Genomic DNA, 24,726 nt, shown 5'->3' with positions numbered 1-24,726 from the left:
CAACTGGGTGTAGAAACTTCTAGCACATGTCAGGCACTTAGGAACTGTTACTTTTACTTACTTGAAAACCTCGATTTTAATAAAATGGAAGGACTGAAATGTCTCATGGGCGCCCACTCCTCCTGTGATGTTCCCCTAGTGTTCTCTGACTGGGGCAGAGACGGATACGCCTGTATGTGTGTGGGGGGAGTGTGTGTGTTTCCCTGGGTGTCTAACTTCACATGCTGTTCTTGCTCCCCTTCCTCTTCCTCATCTCCCTGCATCCCCCTCTGTCTTCCTTCCACCCTCTGGGGTTCAGGGTGGCCCTCCTCCTGGCTTCCTGGAGAAGCCGAGAGAAGGATCAGGATGAGTGAGTCTCAGATTTCTAAGATTTCTCAGATTAATACAATAATACAAGTTTGTTTATTCTCAGAATTTCTTTGCTTCTTGTTAGCTATCTTCTCTCATTATACCATAAGCTTCATTAGGGCTACCTCTAGGTCTAAGAATAAGTAAGCACTAAATCATGGTTGATGCATGATATATATTTACTGAATGAAGTAATACATTAAAATATGTTGCTAGTCGTCAGTCATCTGGCTTCTAATTTTTTCTACTTGGCTGAAGCTTTGTTGCCTATGCATGATGAAATTGTTCCCATATCTTTGCAAACTTTGTCTTGTACAATGTCTGAAGAAACCCTTTCTGAAGAAAACCTTCAAATCTTTTTTTTTGGTCACTATGATTTTAATTAATACTGATGTTTTGACTTTTTTAACTTCAGGTCTAAAAGTTGAGGTGACCCATTGTGGACAGATGAAACGAAAATATCGAGTGTGTAATGTGACCAGACGGCCAGCCAGTCATCAAACGTATGTTAACCACATCTAAAATTGTACCATTACATTTTTTGTATCAAAGGAAGCTACTATAATAATTTGAGAAATTGGTATCCCATTTTAGCGCTAGTGGTAAAGAACCCACCTGCCAATGCAGGAGATATAAGAGTCATGGGTTCAATCCCTGGGCCGGGAAGATCCCCTGAAGGAGGGCATGGCAGCCCACTCCAGGAGAATCCCATGGACAGAGGAGCCTGGAGGGCTACAAACCAAAGAGTCACAAAGAGTCGGACACAACTGAAGTGACTTAGCATGCACGCACACCTTATAATTAAAAAATTCACCCAGATCTTCATTTTAAACACCAAAGCTTTAAAAAAGCTTTTAAATGTTTTTGATAGAAATACTAATAAAATTTATTTCTTACCTTTAAAATATGCTGAACATAGATCAACTTTCATATAATGGTGCAGAGTCATCATTATAAACATCATTTATTCTAGTGTTGTAATTCTCACTGCATGGCCCAAAAGGATCTATTAAGAACTGTATGTCATAAAAGCTGTCATGGGAAGATATATATTGCTTTGAGTGTTGTGTGGATTTTTCTCCCCGCTTTTGTAGCTAACTGTCATTTCTTCCAGCTGTCAGTGTGTATGGCATGCCTCCAGCAGCAGATTCATTAATACTTCCTCAATCTCATTTTTCTAATCACCTAACTTCTAATCCACTGTGAACTGTGCCTAATGAGAAAATATATATGAAAGTGCTTTTTAAATTGCCATGTATGTAAGTTTTATTCTTGTAATCAAGATCATTAAACTCACGTCTGGCATAAATATAGATATTGGCTTTTCTAAGAGCATGTACTTAACTATATTAACTTTACATTATTTTACATACTTATCAGAAGATTTTTTCAAGCAAGTATAATCAAAATCACCTACATGACTTTGCTCTAGATAACTGAAATTTTAGAATGGCCTCTGGATAAATGTAGTATATCAATTCAGTCTGATTTGAACACGTTCTTCAGTATGAACGCATGTACATGTCACATGAATTTCTTGAGTTATAAAGTGATATTCTATGTATTCTTCATGTTATACCATTGAATGCATCCTCTAGGGAAAATACAAGTCACTATAGCATTTGTTATAGTGACAGATTATAGCATTTGTTTTGTTTTGTTTTTAAAAAAAACTGTCTTTTTTCATTATTTAATTACTTCATGTTAACCCAATAAGAATGGGCTTCGCTGGTGGCTCAGACGGTAAAGAATCTGGTTGCAATGCAGGAGACCTGGGTTTGATCCCTGGGTTGGGAAGATCCCCTGGAGGAGGGTTTGGCCACCCACTCCAGTATTCTTGCCTTGAGAATCCTCACGGACAGAGCAGCCTGACAAACGACAGTCCACGTGGTCGCAAAGAGTCAGACACAACTGAGTGACTAAGCACAGCACAGCACACCCTATAAGAATAATTAAACTTATAGAACTATACAATTTTTGCTTAAAAATTAAAAGCATATAGATTTAAATATCACATAGATGATCCTCACTGCATTATTACTTTGTGGGGAATTAACAGTTAGGAAAACAAGATTAACGTTATTATTGCTCCAAGTTGTTTGAGATAATTTGTCTCCTGGAAGAGCCAAATAAGGAGTCTCTTAAATCACATTCTCCAGTTTATATCAAGTATCTTGACATGGTCTCAGGTTCACGTATTCGGTTTTGTGGCCTCCAAATCCACATATATTTGTCCTGGTTTGGGGATCTGAAAATGTGGCCCCAGTAATTATGCTGCACTCATTTTATCAGAAGTTCTCATAAGCAGTTAAAGCTCACATGTGGATGGTCCAGGACCTTATGTGCATTTACTCGTCTCTAAGAAGCTGGCAAGAGGGACTTGCTCGTGGTCCAGTGGTTAAGTTTCCATGCTCCCAATGCAGGGGGCCCAGGTTTGATCCCTGGTCAGGAAACTGCATGCTGCAGCTAAGACCAGTGCAGCCAAAAAAAAAAAAGCCAGCAAGAGATTGTATTTATATTGATAAGTGTTAACTGACCTTTAGTGAATCTGTGTATTTTCTGGTTCTGCAGCTTCTTCTTAATTTAACTTCTTTTTCCATTCTAATTAAATTTTTTTCTCATCCTAGCTTCAACAAACAAACATGGAAAATTCCAACAGAATTGCTGTCTTGATTAAATACTAAGATGGCTTAAGTGAAAATGGCTAAATAAAGATTGACCTTTGTTTTTTAAGTGATTGGTCAAGGTAGAAAATGTTAGTAGGCTTTTGTTTGCTTGCTTGTTTTAAAAAAAAAAAAAAAGAGCTTGAAGAAATTTCTGAAAAGATATTCTCTCTTGTAGTTTTCCCTTACAGTTAGAAAATGGTCAAGCTATGGAATGTACAGTAGCTCAATATTTTAAGCAAAAGTACAATCTGCAGCTGAAATACCCCCATCTTCCCTGTCTCCAAGTGGGACAAGAACAAAAGCATACCTACTTGCCACTTGAGGTAAGCTAAACAAAATTTTCTTTTCCAGTCTGCCAGTCTCTTGAATGTGTGTTTGTGTGTTTTAAAGTCATGTTCTAAACTAGTGATAGAATTTAATATTAATCTCTGAAATATTTTGGATGGGTAACTTCACCTTATAGCAGAATTTTCGTTTATTTGGAAATGTAAGATGTAAGCTGCACTTCAGCAGATCTTAAGATACAGAAGCCCAAGACACAAACTAATTCCTCTTTGCCTCTTGATAGGTTTGTAATATAGTGGCGGGACAGCGATGTATAAAGAAGCTCACAGACAATCAGACTTCCACGATGATCAAGGCCACAGCAAGATCTGCTCCTGACCGACAGGAAGAAATCAGTAGACTGGTCAGTAAGGCATGGTCTTGAAGATAAGCTAGCTTTCAGATTAAAAAAAAGAAACAATAGAAAATGCCGGATGGGACACAGTTACTCTTTGGTTTTTATATATGCAGGCTTTCCTGTTCTTTAGGTGAAGAGTAACAGCATGGTGGGTGGACCTGACCCGTACCTTAAAGAATTTGGTATTGTTGTCCACAACGAAATGACAGAGCTCACAGGCAGGGTTCTTCCAGCACCAATGCTGCAGTACGGGGGCCGGGTAAGCCTTTTATTTTAGTCAACAAGTTTCTTCCAACAACCAGTCAAAAAGAGACGAATCCAGGGTTTCTCCACTATACCACACTGAATTTATCCATTGCTCTGCTCACTGTTGCTTTTTGTGTTTTGGATAATGTCACATAGAGTTTTACGTGTCCTCTCATCAACTTTAAAATGGACTTAGATTGTAATGTCTTTTCTCTTTTGTTTCTTTTGTTTGTTTGTTTTTTTAAAGAATAAAACGGTAGCCACACCCAACCAGGGTGTCTGGGACATGCGAGGAAAGCAGTTTTATGCTGGCATTGAAATTAAAGTTTGGGCAGTTGCTTGTTTTGCGCCTCAGAAACAATGTAGGGAAGATTTGCTAAAGTGAGTATCTTCATATTTTCAGCTTAGTAATATCCCTTACAGATATGAAATACCATCTTTATGTGAATGTGCTGTGTACACTGGCACTGAATCCCCGACTCCTATAGTAACACCATCTGGCTAGAGGAAAAAGACCTTGTTCTTACAGTGAATTGCAAACTTGGGAATTACCTTAAGAATCAGACTCAGCTTCCTACATTTAGAGCAGAAATCTGTGACTAACAAGGTTCAAGTGGTGCTGATTGGGAAATTCCTGAGTTCTTAGTGAAGCTTCCTTTGGGGTTAATTGTATCTTTTCAGCTAAGATAAAAACTAGTTCATTTTTAATCATTGTAATTAACTAGGGAGCTTGTCTTACTGCAAGGTCCCTGATTAAGATCTTTGGTTCACATCTTACAGATGCAGTTATCTATATAAAGGAAGTTAGTGAGAAGGGTGGAAAAATTACCACAGGAAAAGGGACCTAAGGTGAAAGAAAGGAATCCTACAACATATTGGCAAATGCACAAAAGAAATTATCCTGAAAACTTTGTACATAGACTGGAGTAACTTCTCAAATCCAAAATTTAAAACTTTACTGTGAATTTTGCTTTTTCTTAAAATGATATTTTCTTTGACATTGTTATTGAATCAAATCTGTTATGAGTTTCAAGGTAATCCTAAATATGGTGATTTTGTGACAGAGTCTTTTTGTGTTCTCAGTTGAACTCAAGCTTACCCAACTATTCTTGTACCTGGCTTGCTGAAATACACGTTACCTGAAATTTTGACCTTGCTTTTATCTTCAGTCCTGAATCACTGACTTGAATGTTTAAAAAAATTCTTTGAACAGGAATGCTATTCTAGGCCCTGAGGCCCAGCCGAGGCGTGATTATTTTAAAATTCAAAATGATAATCTGATAGTTTAGTAATACAGACTCTTCTGTATTATAATTGCAGTGATACAACTTCTAGGCTGTTTTTGGCAACCAGTTAAAGATGGGCTTTTTTTGTTTGTTTGTTCATAATTTTGGCTAAAAATTTACAGAACTGAAAGAAATATCTTAGAGGGAGCTAAATGCTAAGAATGTTCCCTGAAATGAAAGCATTGTGCCACCGGTTCTATTTTAACAGGAGTTTCACTGACCAGCTCCGTAAAATCTCTAAGGATGCAGGAATGCCCATCCAGGGTCAGCCGTGTTTTTGCAAGTACGCCCAAGGTGCTGACAGCGTGGAGCCCATGTTTAAACACCTGAAAATGACATATGTGGGCCTACAACTTATAGTGGTTATCTTGCCTGGAAAGACACCAGTATACGGTATGGACCCCTTTAATGTTGAATGAGGGATGATTTCAAGTAATTAGTGTAGCATTCAGGATAAACTAGGTTATGCTGCAGTCAAAAACAGCTCCGAACTCTCAGTGGCTCAAAACAACAAAAGTGTTTTTTGCTCTTGCTATGTGTCCACTGAAGGTAAATTGCAGCCTCTGCTCCATGTCACCATATCATTTTCTCTCTGGAACCCAGTCACTGTTTGGAATGTTGCTGGCCCTAAGGCAGAGAGAAAAGAGCTCTGGCGAGTTGCTTTTTTGTTTGTTTGTTTTACACAGAAAGCCTGGGGAGGTTTTTATTTTTATTTGGGAGTGGGGGTTGTTTTGGCCACACCCCGAGGCATTTGTGGTCTTTGTTCAACCAGGGTTTGGACCCACACTCCCTGCATTGGAAGGGCGGAGTCAACCATCCAACCAACAGAGAACTCTCTGGAGGGTTCTTAACTTCTGCAATTTCTTGGCCACAGCCAGCTATATGGCCCACCCAACCTGGGATCAGTTCAGTTCAGTTCAGTTGCTCAGTCTTGTCTGACTCTTTGCGACCTCATGAATCGCAGCACACCAGGCCTCCCTGTCCATCACCAACTCCCGGAGTTCACCCGAACTCATGTCCATCGAGTTGGTGGTGCCATCCAGCCATCTCATCCTCTGTCGTCCCCTTCTCCTCTCGCCCCCAATCTCTCCCAGCATCAGGGTCTTTTCCAATGAGTCAACTCTTCGCATGAGGTGGCCAAAGTACTGGAGTTTCAGCTTCAACACAACCTGGGATGGGGGGCAGGAAATGCAGTGGGAATGAGGGCAGTGCCATTCTGCCATAGCCCCCAAAGCAGGGAGAACGGGAATGTCTGGTGAGAAGCACTTAAGAGTATCAGTGTGGGGGAGCCTACCACTTCCAGAACAGGAGCTGCCTAGTTTGTATCTCTTGTAAGAGGAATGATACAAATTTCTTTTGGCTATCATCTAAGCAAACGCTTTGGAAACTACATAGACCAGCGATTTGAACTTTATAAAATGTCTTCAGCTCTCTGTACATTTGTATCTTTTGTTAGCTTCTCTTTTTCTGTAGTGTTTAGAGCAGGGAGAGGGATGGAGGAAGGAAAAGAATCCCTTAAAATTCAAATGGGTGGTGTGTGTACTAAGGAGGGGAAGCTGGGGAGATTGATTTCTTTGCCCAGACCAGTCCTGTGAGAAAAGGAGCCTCAACAGACTTTTGAATGAGTGGTGGCAGGCAGCATGGTGGAACAGAGGAAGTGGGTTGGCTTCCAGGCCTGCAGGAGAGAAGGGAAGGGAGAGGACCTATCCAAAAAAAAAAAAAAAATTGCCCTCGGGGTTTAGCAGATGAAAGGACCACATATGAAAAGCAGGTAGCACAATGTACAATATATGGTAGGCACTCTGTGAAAGTTAACATGTAGGAGTTTTCCCCTTTACCTCTAGTATTTTGGAGACTATATCAACATTTACAATGAATTAATAAACTTATTTTTGTAGCGGAGGTGAAGCGTGTTGGAGATACACTCCTAGGAATGGCTACACAATGTGTCCAGGTAAAAAATGTAGTGAAGACCTCACCTCAAACCCTTTCCAACCTTTGCCTGAAGATAAACGCAAAGCTTGGAGGAATTAACAACGTGCTTGTACCTCATCAAAGGTAAGATCCTGAACTCTGTGTTTTCCATTTGTTTCTTAAAATCTAACTTACATAATTTACAGTAAAACAGATCTCAAATATGCCTCTTGGTTACTTTTTCTGTCACACGTATGCACTCATGTAACCACCACCCAGGTTAAATATAGAACATGTCCAGCTCTTCATCAGGCTTCCTTGTGGCCCCTCTCAGTAGATAACCCTGAAGGTACCACCAGACTTCCCTGATGGCTCAGAGTAGCCTGGCGGGCCTGGCCTGCCATGTGTAAATTATGTGGTCAAAGTGATAAATACTGTGGGGAAAAACAGAATAAGGAAGGAGACGAACTTTATTCTCTTCCTTAAGTCTCACATCTTGGGGGTTTGGTCCTAGTTTCATGTGCATTCTGCAATTCAGTATCCATTGTAGAAATCCTAGGATCCTAAGAGAGACTCTTCTGGGAAAGTTTTCCCTTTGGTGGTGGTTTAGTCGCTAAGTCGTGTCTGACTCTTGCAACCCCATGGACTGTAGCCTGCCAGGCTCCTCTGCCCAGGGGATTCTCCAGGCAAGAATACTGGAGTGGGTTACCATTTCCTTCTCCAGGGGCTCTTCCCAACCAGGAATCAAACCTGGATCTCCTGCATTGCAGGCAGATTCTTTACTGACTGAGCTATGAGGGAAGCCCAAGTTTCCCCTTTACATACAGAGATTTTGTTAAATTTGGGTTAGGTTCTTTTCTTGACTCTTTCCTTCCTGCTATTGCAGAAGAACCATGTTGGGCTTCCCTGGTGGCTGAGCTGGTAAAGAATCCACCTGCAATGCGGGAGACCTGGGTTCTATCCCTGGGTTGTGAAGATCCCCTGGAGAAGGGAATGGCTACCCACTCCAGTATTCTGATCTGGAGAATTCCGTGGACTATCCATGGGGTCGCTAAGAGTTGGACACCACTGAGAAACTTTCACTTTCACTTGACTCTTTCCTTCCTGCTAAGGAGAACCACATTGGCTTCTTTAGTCAATTCAGATTAGTGATACTGGGTGGCAGGCACTCAGTAGGCCTTAGAAGTCTCTCCCAGTGGGCACACCTTTATTCTCTCTTGTAAGATTATGTCTGTGATTGTATCTGGTGAGCTTGCTAAATGAAAGCATTTTCATCCATATGTATAAGTGGCAACGTCTCCTTAAATTTGAGCAGGCCCTCAGTGTTCCAGCAGCCTGTCATCTTCCTGGGAGCAGATGTCACGCACCCCCCAGCAGGCGATGGGAAGAAGCCGTCCATCGCGGCTGTGGTTGGCAGTATGGATGGCCACCCCAGCCGGTACTGTGCCACAGTTCGCGTGCAGACCTCCCGCCAGGAGATCTCCCAGGAGCTCCTCTATAGTCAGGAGGTAATCCAGGATCTTACCAACATGGTTCGAGAGCTGCTGATCCAATTCTACAAATCCACACGCTTCAAACCCACCCGGATCATCTATTACCGTGGAGGGGTATCCGAGGGACAGATGAAACAGGTAATCTCATTATCCTGTAGTTTCCCTCTGGGGCATGTACATTTTGTTTTCTTTTTTGGTCACACCATTTGGCACCTGGAATCTTAGTTCCCTGACCAGGGATGAAACCCATGCCCCCTGCATTGGAAGCATGGAGTCGGAACCACTGGGCCACCAGCAAAGTTCCCTCTGGGGCTTCTCAGTGTCTGATGGAACTTCCTCCAATCTACCACTCTGGGTAAATCAGATCTGAGAGATACCTAAGAGATAGGCAAGTTCTCAATTAAACGTCATTCCATTTCTAACTCCTAGGTAGCTTGGCCAGAACTAATAGCAATTCGAAAGGCATGTATTAGCTTGGAAGAAGATTACCGGCCAGGAATAACCTATATTGTGGTGCAGAAAAGACATCACACACGACTCTTCTGTGCAGATAAAACAGAAAGGGTAAGAACACATAGGATAAGCTTTATTATCTGATGCAAGTGAATGTGTTTTTGAGTAGGCATACATACAATTTTTTTTCTAGAAGCAGAAGTGCCTAATAATAATTTAATAAACATACGAACTCCAGTTGAGCTTAGATGAGCAATTCTGAATGATACAGGTTTCAAGCCTGAATGTTTCTCTTATGTGACAGCAATACTGGTTTCTGGAGTTTTAGAGGGGGAAATAAGAACCATGGCAGGCACACTATGGTGATATAGACAAGCTCCAAAGGGACGGGTTCTTTATTTGGACTTTATTGTCATTTGCTACTTCTTGTTATCGATGCCTAAGGCATGGGTATAGGGTATAAAGAAGCATTTCTTTCCCAAATAATTTTACATCAGTGCAGAGGATTTTTAGGGTATGCATGTTGAATACTTATGATGTCACACTTACTAATCATGGGCAAGTTAGGTTCTCTAAGCTATAATGGTTCTAACTATAAAGGGTGATAAACATAATACCTAGCTTCCATGGTTGTTAATGAGTAAATTAGTAAATGAATGTTAATTTGGGGTACAATTTCCAGCATTCAATAAAAAAAACATTTTGTGTAACCTATTTATAATCTGATATTAATGTACAAACTAGGTAAATTATAGGCACATAGTGTTGAATGACTTTACTTCTATGGTCTTTTCTGTGACATTACTTTATCTTTTTCAGGTCTCCTCTGATTGACTCCCAGAGAGACTGGTTCTTTCCATTGCCTAATCTTGTGGTCTTGTGGGTGACTCTCACTGTTTTCTAGTGCTTGCTTAGTTTTTGTCTCTAATCCAAAACTGGGCTGTTTCTTCTCATTTTCTGAATCATTAGAGAACTAAGGTTTTATCCTTGGCCCTCAGGTTCATCAATCAGCACAGATTCAAAATACTGTCTTCCAAATTGCCCAGACTCTGACTTGGTAGTACTTCTTAGATTCTGCTAATTCACCTTCTCTGAACTCTTGCCTGAGCTGTAGGCATCAAGTATCCTGCCATCCCCTCCTTAACTGCACAGTCACCCTCCATCCTGCTGTCAGCTTGCTAGTCCTGTAACTTAAGACCTGGATTATTTTTCTAAAATCCCAGTCTATCTCATAGCTTTATTTTTGACCATCCGGTGTTACTCCTGACCTTTGAAGACTGACAGTCCCAATCTTTGGTCTACTTTGCACCCCTAACAGTTACCAACATCTTCAGTTCTCTAAATATGCCTCTTGCCAGTCTCCAACTCTGAATTAATGCACTTGCCTGTTTCCTTTGCTTCTACTCTTAGGCTGGTTGAAGTAGCTGAGGAAAAAAGTCATTTATTCAATAATGAACCATGTTACAAGTTCTTGATAGCAAATCTCAGCCAGGCCTTTGATGCTGCAATTTTTTTTTTTTTCATTTTTTCCTATTCTCTGTAGCATCTGTTCCAATCCTTTATACTCTTCTCAAGTCCCCAACCCTAATCATGACACCTTCATTGCCAACAACTTACGTTGCCAGCAATAGAGCAACCTTCTATTTCCTCCAGAAAACAAAATTTTGAAGGCATGAATTTTCTCAGCTTCCTCTGCTCTGCTTTCAAATTTAGCTAAATCTTGTGTTTTCTTACCCTGGTCCTTAAATCTCGGACGCTAACCTCTCCACTTATGCTTCCCTATTCCAACCTGTGCTTTTGGTTTTAATCCTTTCTGCCTTCTCCAGAGCCTCACTTCATTAATTATCCATTATTTTTCAAAATTTCAATTTTCCCCATTCCATTGCCTCCTTCTCATCCTCTAAAGTTTCTTAACTTTTCCTCAGGCTTCTCTAAAACTTCCCTTCTCTCTCAGTCTACCTGCCATTTTTTTCTTTCCTCCCTTTAATGACCAAACTTACAGGAAAAAAAGACTTGACTTTCTTTCTGTACCTTCTCACATAATGTTTCAGTTCTCTGTTGCCTGACTTTGACTTCTTTGACTCCACCAAGGTTGTTCTCTCAATGACTTGCTCATTTTGAATCCAATGATAGCTTGTCAAATTCCCACACTGACCTCTTTGCAGCACTTATGGATGGTTGCCTTCTTTGGACTTAGCAATATGATTGTTCAGGTTCACTACCCACCTCTATAATTAGGCTTTCTTTGACTCTTCTTCTTCCTCTGTCCATTAAACACTAATGCTTTCTGGCATTTCATATTTCTCTCTTCTGAATTTCAACTTTCTTTAGTCTCACCTACTTTTCTGGCTTCACTGATTTGCTTACTGATTACCAAATCTTTATTTCCAGCTCCAGATTTTCTGTGCAACTCCTGACCTGCACTTCTAATTGTCTGTCAGTTTACTTAGATGCTTTGTAGGCATCGTGTCAGTCAAAATAGGCTAGGCTGTGCTGTGGTGACAAAAGACTCCAGAGTCTCAGTGGCTTACAAAGATTTATTTCTTGCTCACATTACACATTCATTGTGGCCCTCCTGCAACTGTGACCTCACTGTGCTCCCTTTGGAACCTAGGGTGATGGAGAAGCATCTGTCTGGAACTTGGCCAGTCATTGTAGCAGAGGAGAAAAAAATACACGATAAGCCATATGCTGGCTCTTAAAGCTTCTGCCTAGAAGTGGCACATTTCAGGCCACATTTTATCAGAGAAAGAAAGTTACATGGCCACTTAATTGAGTAGGGATGAGTTAATTGGGTAGGGATGTATAATGTACCCCCACCCTCTGCCCAACCCCCCACCAGAGGGTCTCGAGAATATTTGGCCCCAGTGATCCAATCTACCACAGGCATTTCAAGCAAAACACATGTAAACCTTTTCCTTGTTGTTTTAGGATAATCCAAAACAATAGGATTCTCCTCATCCAAAAGCTCTTCCTCCCCTGATTCTCTATTCTTCTGTTGCTTGGTATCACCGTGTTAGTCAGCCAAGCTAGACAATTCTTAAGAGTTGTCTTTAACTTCTTCTCCTCTATTCCCCTCCTCCCTTCCTGTGTTCGGTTGGTCAAAGAGTCTTCTGTGCTCTGTCCTGAAATCTCTTGTCCCAACTCCGCCTCTTGTGTGTTCCATCTGCCCTAGGCAGAACTCTTTAGTATTGCAGAAGACTCGTAGAGGTCTCCCTGTCTCCATTCCTCCTTCACAGATGCATCCTCCACCTGCTGTCATGGCTAGGATTTTAAAATACAGATCTTTGGAGAAGGAAATGGCAACCCACTCCAGTATTCTTGCCTGGAAAAGTCCGTGGACAGAGGAGCCTGGTGGGCTGCAGTCCATGGGGTTACATGACTGAGCACGCGTGCATGAGGGTGGAGGGAGATGGGTTGGTAGCAATAAACTGGTAGAACTAAAAACAAAATAAAATAAAATAAAATACAGATCTTATCCTGCCACTCCATGGTTCAAAAATCTTCATGTTTCCCCCATTGCCTATGCTTGGGGGTATGAAATGCTTTCTTATGGTGTTCAGTGTTTTCCCAAGGTAGCCAAAGCATAATATTTCAGTTTGCTTTTTCAACATGTACTCATACACCTTCTATTACCAATGTGACTATTTCCATTTCCTGTATGCATTGTGTATTTTCATCCCTGGAATGACCACATCCATCCCACCTTTCCCCCCCCTCATTTTTATAATAAGATGTAATGTAAACACAGTAAAATTCACCATTTTTATTGTACTATTCTACAAGTTTTGACAAATGCATATAGTTATGTAACTACACCTTAATATGTAAAATGATTCCATCACACACAAAAGCTGTCTTCTGCCCATTTGTAGTTAACCTTTTCCCTCACCTATAGCTGCTGACAACCACTGATATCTATTCTGTCCCTAGAGTTTTGTCTTTCTCAGGATGTCATATGAAAAAAAGTCATAGCCTTTGGTCTGGCTTCTTTTACTTACCATAGTGCATTTGAGATTCAACCAAGTTATTATGTGTATCAATAGCTTGCTCCTTTTTTATTGGTGGGTGGTATTTTGTGATACAGATGAATCACAGTTTGTTTATCCATTCCTAACTTTAAAGGATATTGGAATGTCTACATTTTCACTTCATCCCTGCTCCATTCAACCTCTACTTATCCTATAAGGCAGGGGTCCCCAACCCATGGACCGCAGACCAGTCCCAGTCCGAGGCCTGTTAGAAACTGGGCTGTATAGCAGATGAGCAGTGGGCAAGCAAGTGAAGCTGCATCGGCCACTCCCCATCACTCCCCATTGCTCACATTACTGCCTGAACCATCTCCCCCCGTCCCACTCCAGTCTGTGGAAAAATTGTCTTCCACGAAACTACTCCCTGGGCGCCAAAAAGCTGGGGACCACTGCTATAAAGCATGGCTCAACCATTTCCTCTTACCAACTTTTCCCACTGCCTTCCATAAGGCCCTTATTACATTGCATTGCCGTCCATTGCACATGACTTTCATGAAGAGTAGGAGGGCAGGTTTATTAGTTCTCTCTATGCCTCTGTCTTCATCCCCTGCATCTGCTGCAGAGTCTTGCACATGGTGCTCAAGCAATAATCATTAAAGTGAACATGACTGGACCCTTGTTCCTCAGAGCAGCACCTCTTCAGGTTCTCATCTGTAGATTCCAAGAGATTTTTAAAAAGGGGATTCTATGGTCAAATAAGTTCAGGAAGTGCTGTATGCTCCTTCTCCCTCTTAAAGGTTATACATTACTAGATAAAGATTCTGAGAAGTCATGCAATCGGAAGGCCTTTTAACTTTGGTTTAAACCAGTGTCACTCAAATTTATTTGACCATAAAACGCCTAAACACATCCTGCAGAACTAACATTCCTAAAGCATACAGTTTGGGGAAGGATACTAGAATGATTACAACTCAGTTACATTTCCTCTTGTCTAGAAAGGTACTCAAGGTCACATATGAATTTGATGGAATGAGACTTTTCTATACTCATGTATATTATTATATGAATAGCATATGATATTTAGCTGAAGTTAACAATAGTTAAAATGAAGTCAAATAAATTCCCATCAAATTTGTGCCAATATGCTAAATATACTTCCTATATGGAATCTTTCTGTACAGCAGAAGTGGATGAAAATTGACCAAATAGCATTTTCTATATTTCTGCTTTTCTGGAAGTTTGATTTTAGAGCTTGGTTATAGAAGAACTTGAGAATTTTTTAAATGTAAGCAATCATCACCTAATTTTGTGAATGGTTAGATTGAGTCGCAAAGATACTATGCTTTGTTCAAGGTATGTAGTTGCAAGGAAGGGCTTAGAACTGAAACTCTGGTTTTCCTAATTCTCATTTCAGTACACTTCTTCTGATAATGCATATGCCAGTGAATTCTTTTATTGATCCTGTAAAAGTATTAGTTTTCTTGAACCTGGTGAACCAGTTCGAAGATTCCTTCATCTTAACTTTTACTGAAAGTTGACTTTTTTTTTTTTAACTCCAAATGAAGAATAGAACTGATTTTTTTCCTCAGGAAACTTATCCATCTTAAATGTCTTTTTTTCCCCCTCTGTGAACATACCAGCGGGTCATCTATAAAATTGATGACAATAATGCAGCCCAAAGCCACAAGTAGAATAATTCTTTGTCTGGATTCCCTTAGCAAAACCGTGGAGTATATTTGTTTGTGAAAATATCTAAGGACGAAATAGTTGGGCCAAGGGAAATTTACAGAAAATCCAACATCTTGAATTAAACTATTTTCGGGAGTTCACTTAAGAGCAGTTTACTTAACTTGTTACTAATGGCCTGAACCCAATTTAGCTCTTTGATGACTAATTACACCTTTTTTTTTTGGTAGGTAGGGAAAAGTGGCAATGTACCAGCAGGCACTACCGTGGATAGCACCATCACACATCCATCTGAGTTTGACTTTTACCTCTGTAGTCATGCGGGAATTCAGGTAATTTGGAAGCTGGTCCGGATATGTGACTTGATAGGGAGTTGTTTGAAAATTCAGCAACTAGCTCAAGTAGACTTATTATTAAACACTGTACATAATTTTGTTAATACTTGTATCCTAAAACTTTTATCTTTTGGTCTAAGTATCTCCTTGTAGGTGTGCTAGGCAGGACTATTTCTGAATTTAGGTGGGTTTCAGTTCTCCTCTCAGGTAGTAAACCCATGTCAGAGACATTAATCATACAATTCTTTCCCCAGGGAACCAGCCGTCCTTCACATTACCAGGTCTTGTGGGATGACAACTGCTTCACGGCAGATGAGCTCCAGTTATTAACTTACCAGCTATGTCATACCTATGTCCGGTGCACACGCTCAGTCTCTATTCCAGCCCCTGCCTATTATGCCCGGCTCGTAGCCTTCAGAGCAAGGTATCATCTGGTGGATAAGGATCATGACAGGCAAGTTTCTCAGGCAAATAAAATCTTTCTGTTTGTGTTGGCAGCATGTTTCTTTTTAAAAACGAGCTACCCTTGAAAACTTTTAGGAAGAGCTAAACTTCCTTTTAGGGTTTACATTTCAGGGAGCAAATAAAATTGCATGTTATGACTTTTGGTCCAAAAAGCTGATGTTGTGACTTTTGGTCCAAAAAGTGCCCAGGCTTGTTCACACTTGTATGATATTTATCTGTCTCCCGAGAAGGAATCTCATTTGGAACTGCCTGTGGTTTTCCCTTAGAGCCAAATTCATTTCAGTTCTGCTCAGGTACTAAGCAGCCTCGCAAGACATCCAGCCCAGTGCCCTGGCTCCAGTCAGAGCAATTACAGGCCTGTGGGTTCCAGTTCATGCAAGGGGGAGGTCCTGATCAGGTCACTTTACTTTCAGTACAGTCTTGGAGAATGCATCAGAAGGAACCTGGGTTTATGTTGGGAAGAGGTGGGGTACCAGACCATTCTCACCCCTAAATAAAGATCTCAAAAGAATCACACATATTGATCTGTTACTGAGCTACTATTGAGTAGCTAAACAAGTTCTCTCCATTAATTTTTCTTTTCAAATGACCATCTGTGAAGTGTAGCAGTTTCTGGGCTCTTCCCCAAGTCTGAATTCAGCTGCTAAATAGTAGACATTCCACTGCAAGTCTATTTCTGTATGGGTTGAAAGTACACTATTATGGAAAATGCCCAGCTGTGGCTTTGTACCTTTCATTCTGTAATATACATATTCATTCAACACATTTATTAGGCATTCACTGTATACCCAGCACTGTGCTAGGTAGTAAAAACAGTAAGCTGAGGAAGACATGTCTCCTGGGATTTTACGTTTCAGTATGAGAGACAATACAGGCAAACATAAAACTGACGATTAGCTCAAAGCAGTAGCGATGAAAGTGCAATTGAACATCAGAGGAAAGTCTGTTAGTGATTTCATAGCTAGATGGGTAAGATTTGGCTCTATAAAGAAGAGAAAAGAATTTTCCAGGCAGAGGGGATAACGGACACAAAGAAGACAAGACAAGTGACGTGTTTGGACAGTAGCAAGTTTTCTTTGACTGGAGCATTTGAATAGAGAATAGCAGGCATGAAACTGGAAAAGTATGTTAGAGCAAGATTATCTTTGTTAAAAGTAAAAGGCTACTCATGGGATAAAATAGATATTATTCAACAGTCAGTTGGATGTGAGTGACAGAGAAGAGGATGAAGTAAAAGATGGCCAAGATTTTGAGCCTAGATGTTAGGGGGTAATAATAATTTAAGTAGAGAACTCAGGAGGGATGATAATTTCCCATTTACCAAGCCCTTTGTATCACATGGTGCCCTTAAGAGGTATGTTCAGAAGTTATTGTTATCCTAAAAGATCAAGTTCAGAGGGGTTGTTACTTGTCCAGGGTCCTATAGCTAGTAAGGGGAAAACAAGAGAGGCTGCTGGCATAGTAACATTTGCTGAGTATCTGTTATGTTCCAGCACTGTGCTCAGCACATTCATGGATTCATCAAATGGTTATTGAGACACTGTTAGGTGCCAGGCACAAGGGGTTTAGTGGTAAGATAGACAATTTTACTAGTTTCTTGGAGATTCCATCCTGGTGGAGGAATAAATAATTATCCAAATAATGATCTTTCAAGTGAGATAAAAGTAGAGGATTTCATGAAAGTATATTTCATGTGGCTCTGACCTGAGCTTCAGAGTCAGGGGAGATTTCTTTGGGGGAAACGACATTTAACTGAAAACTAAAGAACAAGTGGGCAATAACGGGACATAAAAGACAAGGAAGTCCTTGCTCAGGCGCTGATAAAGATCTGGGTCTTTGCAGACACAATTCTATTTAATTATTGCAACAGTCTATTGAATAAGTTGTATTTTTCAGTTGAGCAAACTGATGTTTAGAGAGACATTACAGATGATTTAAGGAGTCACAATTTGAGCTCAAGATCTCAAATCCAGTACTATTCATGCTATTTGAAGTGGTCTTTTGTTACTTTTTTTTTTTTTGCTTTCTTTTCTTTACAGTGCGGAAGGCAGTCATGTGTCAGGACAGAGCAATGGCCGAGATCCTCAGGCCTTGGCTAAAGCTGTGCAAATCCACCATGATACCCAGCACACCATGTATTTTGCCTGAGAGTCTCAGAAAAAGAACTCAACCAGTTTGTTATCCCACGCAGCCTCAAAATGTTTCAAATGCCTACTGCCTCTAGAGAGAGCCAAGTTGACTTCAGGTGGTCTCCTACCAGCAACTCGGAATAGTTGCACTGAATCTATACTTCACAGCACTGTCTGATGCATCAACAAAATTGAGCCATTTTTTAAAAGTAATAGATACTCATAGATTATCTTTTCTGATGCACTGGACTGAATTTTTACCTCATCATGCAAAGGCTGATCAGCCTGAACTTTCTAAAGGACTTTATGAGAAAGGTTTCTATGGACTATTTTGCTAGCTGTGGTGTTCACCGCATCCCTCTAGTCTTACCAGAGAAGATTTTTTTCCTTTTTTCTGTATTCATTGAGTGGGGTGTGTGCATAAATGGGAGAGAAAAACCAAACAATCTACTTTAGTTCAGTCTAGCTATTTAATTGTGTGGGTCCATAGGCTTTTTAATGGAGATTTCTGACTTCACCACTGTAAATGCCTTGAACAAGCATTAATTTTTTTGTAAGTTTTACAGAATTTTATGAGTTTTTACTACTTTTCTCTGTTGATCTCTATAGACTGGTGCTGGTGCAAGTACAGGCTGCCAGGCAATTGCACTATATTTGGCTGCAGATTCAAACAGGCAGTTCTCTTATTTGGTTGACTTTTGTGAATGTGTAACACGGACAGATGTGATGCATGCCATGATGACTGATAACACCTCCATGGCAAAAGTACTCATGTTTCCCCCTCTTTGGAAAAAAAAATTAGCTTTTAGTATTTTTCAGAGTTCTCAAAAGTGCCCATTTTATGCTGCTGTGTGGTTTGTTATATCTAAATGATTTTTAAACTTTTCTCATAGAAAGTTATCTTTGGCAATAAACATTTTTTAAGGTCCCTCCTCTTCCTCTCCCTGACAATGTACTTTTTTAGATGAGATTTCGGTATGATTTTTATCAGCTGTTTCTTATAGATCATAATCTGGCAATTTCTGAAGCTGGTCAGAAAAGACATATATTTCCATGCCTTTTTAAAGAATTATTTTTAATCTGTTTTATAGTCACAGTTGGTGTCCTATCACTTTGTTTTAAAATAAGCTAGAACCAGGATGCTTCCTTATTGGATAGGCTTTGCCAATCCTTAAGGTACCTTGAGTGATGCTGCAACTTGCAAAACTGTACCAGCATTTAAAACTTTTTTTCCCTGGGAATCAAGGTCACTCACAATTACTTGTACTGCAAATGTTTTGCTTCTCTTTCAACCTGAAATATACTTGGTGGGGTTTCCTTCCTTTTATTAAACTAAAACTGCATAGAAAAGGTCGATTTTTCTTAATAGATTCTGGATTCTGTTCACAGGGAGACAGGATTCCTTTCTTGTTCAAACAAAGGGAGTTGATCTAAAGCAAGCATCAGTTACAATGTGGGGGGAAATGTATTTTGTATTTAGTGTAGATAATACTTTGTGAATGGACAGCAGTTACATAGATCTTGATAGTTCCAGCCAGTGTTTCCCAGCCCACCTTTTACTGACTTGTAATTCTCTGTCCTGGAACCTTGGGAGTGAGAGCTAGAAGGAGGGATAAAAGGCCCAGAGCCCCTCCATATGGTTGAGGAAGGTGCCGGGGGAGGAGACAGATACAGTGTAGTAAAACAATTTTGCCACCTCTGTCTGGAAACTGCTCGTGGGGGAAACACTGGATCTAATGGTGAAGGATGTTGCTTGAACTCATTAGCTGGTCCAAATCTCTTAAACTAGCCTTCTCAAAACCCCAGCAATATAAAGCACTGTTTTTCTTCAGTCTTTTAAACAAGCTTGTAAATACATTAAAGTTTACATTTCCATGTGCTGTTGACCAGTGATGCCACCAGTGTTTGCTGAGACTGGTCTCCGAGAGTTTTATAATGTATATCGAATCCTAAAAGCTCATTAAGATACAAGAGCAGACGTCCCTGTTCTCTGCATAGAGTGGGATGAAAGCAAGCTCTGTAATTGAGGCACAACATGGGCAGGAGTGAAGAAGATGGCAGAGGTTAATTTCTTAAGATTTTCCTTTTTTGCAAATACCTCACTTGGACACTACAAATCAGGACACGTTGGTGAGGCGCTGGCTGCTGCTTTTTGTTCACACTTGTTCAGGGAGAGCACAGAAAATATCCTTCAGCTTGGCTACCCTTTATCCAAGAGGAGGAAAAACAAAAGTTTTCTTAGGAGATGGAGGACTTGCTGGAGTCCAGGATGTGAAGAACTCTTGGTGGCTGGCTGGCTGATGGGCACCACATCTGCACTTGAGTGCCTCGGACTTGCTTGTTAATAATGCACAGAAGAAGCGTCCCTTCTCACCATCTCCTGGCATGTATGAAGCAGGGAGTGAGGCAGAGTGCCAGGAAGCCCTGACTCACCTGCCTACTGTTGGGCTGTATGCTCGACCTTGAACTATAGTTTGTAAGACCTCAGTCAGTCCTAGTACACTGGGACAAATCAGTGTAGTGGTGGAGGAAAAGCCGGGAGGCCTATTTTTATAGGAAAACAGTACCTTGAAGGGTGCAATGCTATGGTTTTAGACAAAAGGAAGGACAGAAGAATTGAGATTGTTGGGGGAAAAAACTTGCTGAGGGGTGAGTCTTTAAGAGGTAATCACTGAAGAATCAGAGTTGCGGCAATACTCTTGCATGCAGGTCTGAATGCATAGTTTTAATTTGGCTTGACAGTTTGAACACAGTAAACCCTTGGGACTGACTGAATCATTATGCATGTGTCAATCAATGGGAAGTGTGCATTCTCTAGAAGTAGGTTTAGGCTCTTTGGTTGTTGTTGTTTTTTTTTTAATGCCGCCTGTTTAGGCACTGTCATGTGGTGTGAAAGATTTAAATGTAGCAATGCTAAGAGTAACAATTTGGGGAGAAGGCACAGGGACCTTCAAAGAGTGGTGAAGATCCAAATGTTGAACCCATTATGTTTTGTTGTGGTGGTTAGCTGCAAAGTGAACTCGCTGGCTTAACACAGCCAGCAGTCTGGGCAGGCAGAACATATTCACTCTTACTATAATCTCTATTTGCTGCTTCCAAAGGTGACGATTTACAAGCAGAGATATTCTATACAGTCTGTGTTTTAGGATCTGGTGCCCAGTCTATATAAGAGCTTACCTAACTGGCTCAGCTACCTGTGTGAAAAGGTAATCCACTGTTTAATCGGGCCCACCTTCTCCACCCTGCCCTAGCGACCCTTTGTGGAAGTGCTGTAAGATTTTCTTGCTCAATAGCAAGGTGGTAGCTCTGCTTTCATTTTAAGAAAGTGGAGGCTGAGGGCATTGTATCAATACTGCTTCAACTCCAAGGACTTTTTCCTTGTAAAATTAAAGGGAAGATCTTGTTATTGATTAACCATTTTCCTATCCCTTGCTATTGACATATTCATGCTCTTTCTATGTCTAGTGACTGAAAAAAATGTTTGCATTTGTTCATTTGACTAATGGTGTCATTTTTATTTCAATATTGTTAGACTTGTAATGTTTTAAAATGTATTTTTATTAAATTTGGACTGGATGTATGTCTCTAGCAATACGAGGTACTTTTTAAACTATTAAGGGAGGGGTGATATCCCCGTGTTGAGATAAGATGATGGTTGTTTAAATTTGCAATTTTTTTTTTTGGCCTGCAGGGATATTTTGTGTTCATGTGTCCAAAAATGAATAAATTGGCATTCTTTTGCCAAACATTGTTTTGTTTTGTTTTGTCAACAGCCTAATAAATATAGATACTATCATAGCAATACACATGGTTACTTTTTAAAAAGAAGTTTGAGAAAGAGGAACAATGGGAAACTTCATATTTTTAACTCCTGGGTCTCCCTATTTTTAGAAATTGTTATTTGGAAAATTTAGAAGAGCTTCTTGGGACATTTCACGTGTGAAAATTTACAAGCTTCATCCGGGTTCTGGGTATAGCTCTTAACAGGAAGATCTATTTCAGTGATATTCTGAGAAAAATCTGCAGGCTCCAGAGGGCAGTATGGCCACATACTTTATAAGGCTGACTTCTTGAGAGGAGGAGCTGCCCGAATTCACCCATCCTGGGGCTATCCAATCTCCTGTCTTTTAATTTTTAACAGCAAAGCTCTTTTGTTAAGTTATGGCAAGGATAATGCAGAGATTTACACAATGCGGCGCTTATACTCCGGTAATTAATAGTTTACCAGAGGACCAAGTCCTGCCAACAGCCAACTTTACTACAGGTAGTTATTTTTTTCCATCAGTACAACAAATATCCTCTTCTCCATATTTGTTATCAATCATTTATCATGAACCCAGAATATGCCAAGCTCTGCCTAGGTTGGAACACAGAAAAGTAAAAACTTAGTTCTTCAAAGAATTCATTTTAATACAGCATAAGGTGGGGAGAAGGAGGCAGCAAGATTTACATTATCTGAGGGCCCAGTGTATGCAGTCACTTTATATTGACATCTTTAATCCCCAAAACAGTCCTTTGAGGTCGATAGTGGTAGCCCCATTTTAAAGATGAGGAGTCAAAGCTAGAATCTAAATCCAGGCCTATCTAACTTTATTATACCTGCTACTGAGCATGAAGCTATAGGAACTTAAAAAGGGAAACAACTTTTGTCATGGGACATCGGGAAAGACTCTACAGAGTCATGAATTTTGGGGTAGTTCATGAAACATGAGACTTTGCCAGGTGGACAAGAGGGGGACAAGGGGATTCTAGACATACCGTTTCCTTACAGTAGGTTATAGTAGCTATAATTTTTATCTACCCAAATTCTTTCACTTATTACTTCTTTAGGTAATAGAATCCCTCTTTCCTATGGGAACCTCATTATTTTGTGTGTTTCAAGTGAGTCCAAATGGCCTTCCTCCTGCTTCATCCCCTACCATTTGTGTCACATTCATGTACATCTGTGGGGGATGCGTTACAACAGCTACAATGGATCATGTGCCCACTGTTGGGGGGGTGGCAGCGCAGTATGGCCAGCAAGCAGGGAAGTCATGACGTCGTTACAAGGCATGTGCCTCTTCTGTCTCTTTTTCTCTGTCTCTTGGCTCAAAGCCCCTGATTTCTTTTATGTCGTCTTTATTCTCCAGAAGCTATTGGCATGTCTTTAAGGGGAAGAAAAAAATCAGATGGGGAAACCAGCAACTATATTACAAGTTGACTGGAGAAGGAAAGAAATTACTTTAGTTTAACAAACATTTCTGAAGCTCCTGTTTTGTGCCAGGAAATACAAGGATGAAAGACAAAGTTCTGGCCATTGAAAAGTTCACTTGGGGGCCATATATGTTACAAGGTAGCTTTGAGGGTTTGGAGAAGGCAATGGCACCCCACTCCAGTACTCTTGCCTGGAAAATCCCATGGACGGAGGAGCCTGGTAGGCTGCAGTCCATGGGGTCGCAAAGAGTCGGACACAACTGAGCGACTTCACTTTCACTTTTCACTTTCATGCATTGGAGAAGGAAATGGCAACCCACTCCAGTGTTCTTGCCTGGAGAATCCCAGGGACGGGGGAACCTGGTGGGCTGCCGTCTCTGGGGTTGCACAGAGTCAGACATGACTGAAGTGACAGCAGCAGCAGCAGCTTTGAGGGTTAAGTACCATGAGAAATATATACTTGGAACCATGGGACCCCTTCGGTTGCTAACCCAGTTTGGGGAGATGAAGGAAGGCTTCTTAGATGACATGATGACTGAGCTGTCTTACAAATAACACGTGCGTGCTCAGTCATATCTGACTCTTTGTGACCCTGTGGACTGCAGCCTGCCAAGCTCCCCTGTCCATGGGATTTTCCAGGCATGAATACTGAAGTGGGTTGCCATTTCCTCCTCCGGGGGATCTTCCTGACTGAGGGATTGAACCCGTGTCTCTTGGGTCTCCTGTGTTCCAGGCAGATGCTTTACCACTGAGTCTTACGAAGAATAAATAAGAGTTTTATAAGGTGGAAGTAGGAATTCTTGTCACGGGCAAAGACACAGAGGAGAAAACAAAGATCATGACTTGTTTGGATGAATTACAAGTAATTTCAGTACTCTTAGGTTGTAAGGGGTGTGTAGGGAGAAGTGATGTGATAAAACTGGATCACAGAGGCAAGCACCAGTTCCTGACAGGACAGGACTTGAATGGCATTCTAAGGAGTTTAGAGTTTGTCCACAGGTACAAGGGAATAGAACAGTCTGATTTGTGTTACTTATGCTGTCAGTAGTGTAGTGGGTAGTTTGAAGCTGAAGTTCTGTTGAAAGGAAGTTAGAGTTTTATTGTGGTAACTTAGCTACAGATGATAAGGCATGAACTTGAACACTGATGGTGCAGTCGGAAAGAAGGAATGAACACGTGAGTTATTCAGAAGGTACAAGAAGCAGTGGGCTTCCCTGGTAGTCCAGTGGTTAAGAATCTGACTTCCAATGTGGGGGTTGCAGGTTCAGTCCCTGGCTGGGGAACTAAGGTCCATTATGCCCTGGAGCAACTAAGCCCGAGAGCCACAGCTAGAGGAGAAGCCCCTTTGCTGCAACAAAGACCCAGGATAGCCAGAAAAAGAAAGTAGAAGAAGCAGAACTTCGCGAAAGTGGATTTGGAGAGTATGGAGGAGGAAGTAGACTCGTTAGCAGGGCTCCCAGTTTTCTGGCTTGGCTGGCTGGGTAGATAATAGTGCCACTGAGAGAGTAAGCACAGAAGAAGTAGATTTGTGGGAAGGAGAAAGGCATGAGTATATCTATCTATATATCTATGCTGTGTGTATGCATGCTCAGTGGCTCAGTCCTGTCTGACTCTTTGCGATCCTATGGACTATAGCCCACCAGGCTCCTGTGTCCATGGGATTATTTCGGCAAAAATACCAGAGTGGGTTGATATTTCTTCCTCCAGGGAATCTTTCTGACCCAGGGATTGAACCTGAGTCTCCTGTGTCTCCTTCTTTGGCAAGAGAATTCTTTACTACTGAACCACCTGGAACGCCCATATCTATCTATATATACATCTGTACTCTATTGGTTGTTTCTCTAGGGAACACTGATTAG

General features: G+C 40.9%; 1 protein-coding gene across 4 annotated transcripts in view; it reads left to right on the top strand.

Annotated features, from left to right (window-relative positions):
- LOC145505853 (protein argonaute-4) overlaps positions 1 to 21,420 on the top strand; it is a 38,100-nt gene extending 16,680 nt beyond the window's left edge. For all 4 annotated transcript variants that reach the window (XM_081488934.1, XM_081488931.1, XM_081488932.1 and 1 more), the window contains 12 exons: positions 764 to 851; positions 3,190 to 3,337; positions 3,583 to 3,702; positions 3,827 to 3,955; positions 4,190 to 4,323; positions 5,437 to 5,621; positions 7,127 to 7,286; positions 8,458 to 8,773; positions 9,065 to 9,199; positions 14,976 to 15,077; positions 15,335 to 15,534; positions 17,585 to 21,420. In XM_081488934.1, the coding sequence (XP_081345060.1) occupies positions 764 to 851; positions 3,190 to 3,337; positions 3,583 to 3,702; positions 3,827 to 3,955; positions 4,190 to 4,323; positions 5,437 to 5,621; positions 7,127 to 7,286; positions 8,458 to 8,773; positions 9,065 to 9,199; positions 14,976 to 15,077; positions 15,335 to 15,534; positions 17,585 to 17,693 (1,826 nt within the window). In that variant the 3' untranslated portion in view covers positions 17,694 to 21,420. The remainder of the gene's footprint in view (positions 1 to 763; positions 852 to 3,189; positions 3,338 to 3,582; positions 3,703 to 3,826; positions 3,956 to 4,189; positions 4,324 to 5,436; positions 5,622 to 7,126; positions 7,287 to 8,457; positions 8,774 to 9,064; positions 9,200 to 14,975; positions 15,078 to 15,334; positions 15,535 to 17,584) is intronic.
- Positions 21,421 to 24,726: the final 3,306 nt, after the last annotated feature.

This window comes from Giraffa tippelskirchi, chromosome 5 (assembly GCF_054371585.1).
Source record: "Giraffa tippelskirchi isolate mGirTip1 chromosome 5, T2T-mGirTip1v1.2.pri, whole genome shotgun sequence".
NCBI lineage: Eukaryota > Metazoa > Chordata > Mammalia > Artiodactyla > Giraffidae > Giraffa > Giraffa tippelskirchi.
Note: the sequence above shows the minus strand (reverse complement) of the source record. Positions and strands in the feature narration are given on the sequence as shown.